Source organism: Nestor notabilis, unplaced genomic scaffold (assembly GCF_000696875.1).
Source record: "Nestor notabilis isolate BGI_N333 unplaced genomic scaffold, ASM69687v1 scaffold2643, whole genome shotgun sequence".
In the NCBI taxonomy this organism is placed as follows: domain Eukaryota; kingdom Metazoa; phylum Chordata; class Aves; order Psittaciformes; family Psittacidae; genus Nestor; species Nestor notabilis.
The window spans coordinates 1-3,331 of NW_009923098.1; the positions used below are offsets into that span (position 1 = coordinate 1).

At 37.2% G+C, this 3,331-nt stretch overlaps 1 protein-coding gene across 1 annotated transcript in view; it reads right to left on the reverse strand.

Annotated features, from left to right (window-relative positions):
* Window positions 1-692: 692 nt before the first annotated feature.
* Window positions 693-3,331, reverse strand: part of PRLR (prolactin receptor) — a 12,952-nt gene continuing 10,313 nt past the window's right edge. Inside the window, exons 9-11 of the mRNA XM_010011948.1 lie at window positions 2,727-2,896; window positions 1,614-1,758; window positions 693-796 (exon numbers count right to left, since the gene is read on the reverse strand). Of these exons, the coding sequence (XP_010010250.1) occupies window positions 693-796; window positions 1,614-1,758; window positions 2,727-2,896 (419 nt within the window). The remainder of the gene's footprint in view (window positions 797-1,613; window positions 1,759-2,726; window positions 2,897-3,331) is intronic.

Sequence of the window (3,331 nt, forward strand, 5' to 3'; positions counted from 1 at the left end):
GCCTGGCACAGAGGTGAGACTGACTGGTCTGCAGCTCTCTCGGTCTTCTCTTTTCCCCTTTTTGAAAATGGGGGTTATATTACCCTTTTTCCAGTCATTGGGAACTTCACCTGACTGCCATGACTTTACGTGACTGCCATACTTGTCAACTTACTACTGCTAAATAGGATTTATGATGAATGGCTTCTGATGGCTTTTCCATCAACGTTTTCTCTCTCTACTACTCAGTCAGTACTTTTACAAGACTTGTAAAAAAGTGATGATTTATGACATCTTTCTCTGATTTCAGCGCTGATTGAACTTAGCCAGTGTTCTATTAAATTATTTGGGAACTGGCAGACAGGTGAGCAGAAAGACAGTATAACCTTGTTTCCTTTCGAAAATCAGGTCAAAACCAAAACGTGTCTTCTGCAGAGGCAGGGATACTTCCAATTATATCTGCTGAATACTTACATGGCTATCCAAGATAGTCAGATCTAACAGAGACATGTATTTACCAATTGGGAATTTAGCCTGCTTTCCCATAAGTACAGAAATGCCTTGTTATGAGCTGCAAATTTAAAGTCAAATACCTGTAACTTGTAGTTTGTAACAGAACACAAAACCTACAGGAAATTGAATCAAATGTTAGAAGTGCATTTTTGAAAAGGTTGCTGAGATTTTCAACTCCATGCAATTGTGAAATTGGTGACTTACCTGTACCCTTTCAAAATCATTATCCAGCTCATGATTAAACATATAAGAGATGACAACACACCAACGACGATCCACACAACCATATCTTTTACTCTATATTCTAAGAAACAAACAGAGTTATTTAAAGATGCACATCTGCTGTATGCATAGTCAGCATGCAAAAAAGGTCTCAAATTACTTTTATTTTAAAAATTGGTCCAAACTGCCAAATGTTTGGAACCTTTACTAGCATAGGTGGATCTCAGCAATCCTTGTAGTGTCTGATAATAAATATGCTTTTCATTAATAGCACTGTGCAGGAAATAAACTCTCTTCGAAAAATGATACAAAAATGTATGAAGAGGGAAATGCTGTCACAATCAGTTATAGCAATTGGGTTCAAATCTGATTACTCCAATACTGTTGTCATTTAATTATCAAATATATATCACACAATTAATTAAATGGTGGGTTAAATGATCTAGGACTAGATACTTTTAAGGATTTCTATGGTAACATAACACTTTTTACATTGAGGTGTTTATTTCAATTTCGTTCCAGATAAAAAGTAATTAAAAGCTGTTACTGTCTAAAGGCAGTCACTCTTTGTCTTCCGTGTAGCAGTTTTAAATGCAGTTACTGGTATTCTTTTAATTAAAAACTACCATCGTGAGAACAAATGAGCCTTTAAACAGAAAGGACATTGTTTAAGTAAGTAAAGGAATTGATTTAGCTTCTGAACTCCAAAAAGTAAGAGAGGGGAAAGCTGACTGGGTAAGGTGCAGGGACACTGAGAATTCAGTTACCTTAGCAATGATCTTACCTGTCCTAGCGAAACTATGGGATGTCAATCTGCATGGGTGCCACAGACAGCTAACAGAAGTATTATGTGAACTTCCATGTAACAACAATTACTGAAGGGATGCCTGGCCACTCACCAGTCGGGATTTGAATATACTTTTCTGGGCTCCATTCACTCCATGATCCATGGTGATCTGGTTTGCAATGAATCTGCATAATGTATGTCTTTCCAGGATTTAAACTAAACATTTTATACTGTGTTTGCTGTCCAACAAAAACAGTCTGGAAATTAAATAAAAAATCATAAAATGCCTATAAAATTGAGACATTTTTCTGTGAAAATCACAGCTGGGTTTAAATCTTTGTAATGAAGCTGTGAATAAGGAACAAATCAGGATAGCTTCCTAGTAGTTGTCATGCAGGCATAGACTAATGGTACGTTTATTTTATTTCTATAGTTCAGCTTTCTAACATAATTGAGTGGGAATGAGATCTGCCTCTGGTATACTGTGCAAATTAAACTACTACAAAAACACATCATGAGCATAGGGCAAATTGGGAGAAACCATGGTAATGGTGGGAACTCCAGTGGTAAGTGGCAAGGAACAGAGATGGGGAAGAAAATGAAAAGAGAAAAGAAGGAACGTGGAGTTGGGAATGCACAGGGTATTAAAAAGTGGATCTTCAACGGCAAGAGGGTGGGAACTTCAGTGGCAGGAGGAAGGAAGGGATAGAGATGTCTGGAAAGCACTGCAGCAGGTAAGAAGGGAATGCAGCAAAATATGAATAGCTATAGTATTTAGTTTGCTGCCCAGTTGTGTGAGTTGCAGATCCTGGATGTATACAATTATTATGTGGCCAGGACAACCATCATCCAGCGGTTATTTGTACAAGCTTACATGATTTTACATAATGTCACTGAGCTTTCTGCTACCTAAGTACTACTTGTAGTTAAGAACAAGTTATCAAAAAGAATCCTGACTAAATGAGAACAAATGATTTAAACCATAATGCCAATACGGTTAATATATATATAATGGTCACAATTAAAAATACTTTATCACCTGCTCTCACAACAGCATCTGAGATACTAGTAGTCTCAGCAGGTAATTGCAGATTACACGCAAGCACTTCTGAACAATGATGAACTATTTGCTGTGCCTGCTTCATTACACTCAGTTGTGTGACCTGGCTGACAAAATCTTATCGACCAGAAAACACCATCTAGTGAAAACTTGCAACATCCTCACCTCCCATTCCTCTCCTTCTTGAGGCTTGAGTCGCAACTCATATTCAAGGGTAAGCCATCCAGATCTGACATCAGCCAGTGGGGGGGGAGACCATGTCAAGATTAGATATGGTTTTCTGTTTACTGACTTTTTTAATTCCAAAGTTATGTTCACAGGAGGATCTGGCTGTACTGTTAAAATAAAGGAACTGTCAATAAGAGTCTAAATTACTTTTTCCTTGCATAGTAGGAATATAAAGTGGTGTGAGTGGTTAGTTACCACTTCTTGTGTCTAGTCATTTAGAAATGGTGCTGGAATACAGGGATCAAGAGTTTCCTGATAAAGTAAGCACGGATTTATAAATTTAACGAAAAAACTGAAGAATAGTTCATATGTTGAGTTCATGTTGAGATTTGCCTTAATCATTTATCACCATAAATAAATTTTTCTTACATTACATTTATTGTTGCTTTTCTAACTGTGTTTCAAAGTTAACATCTTCAATGCTGTGTTATGAAAGCTGTGTTTTCCCATAATTGTATCAAAGTCGGCATATATATCTAGGAATGCTGAAAACACAGATGTAGGTGATGAAACCTGTACCCCCCCCCCCCCCCCACTCTTAT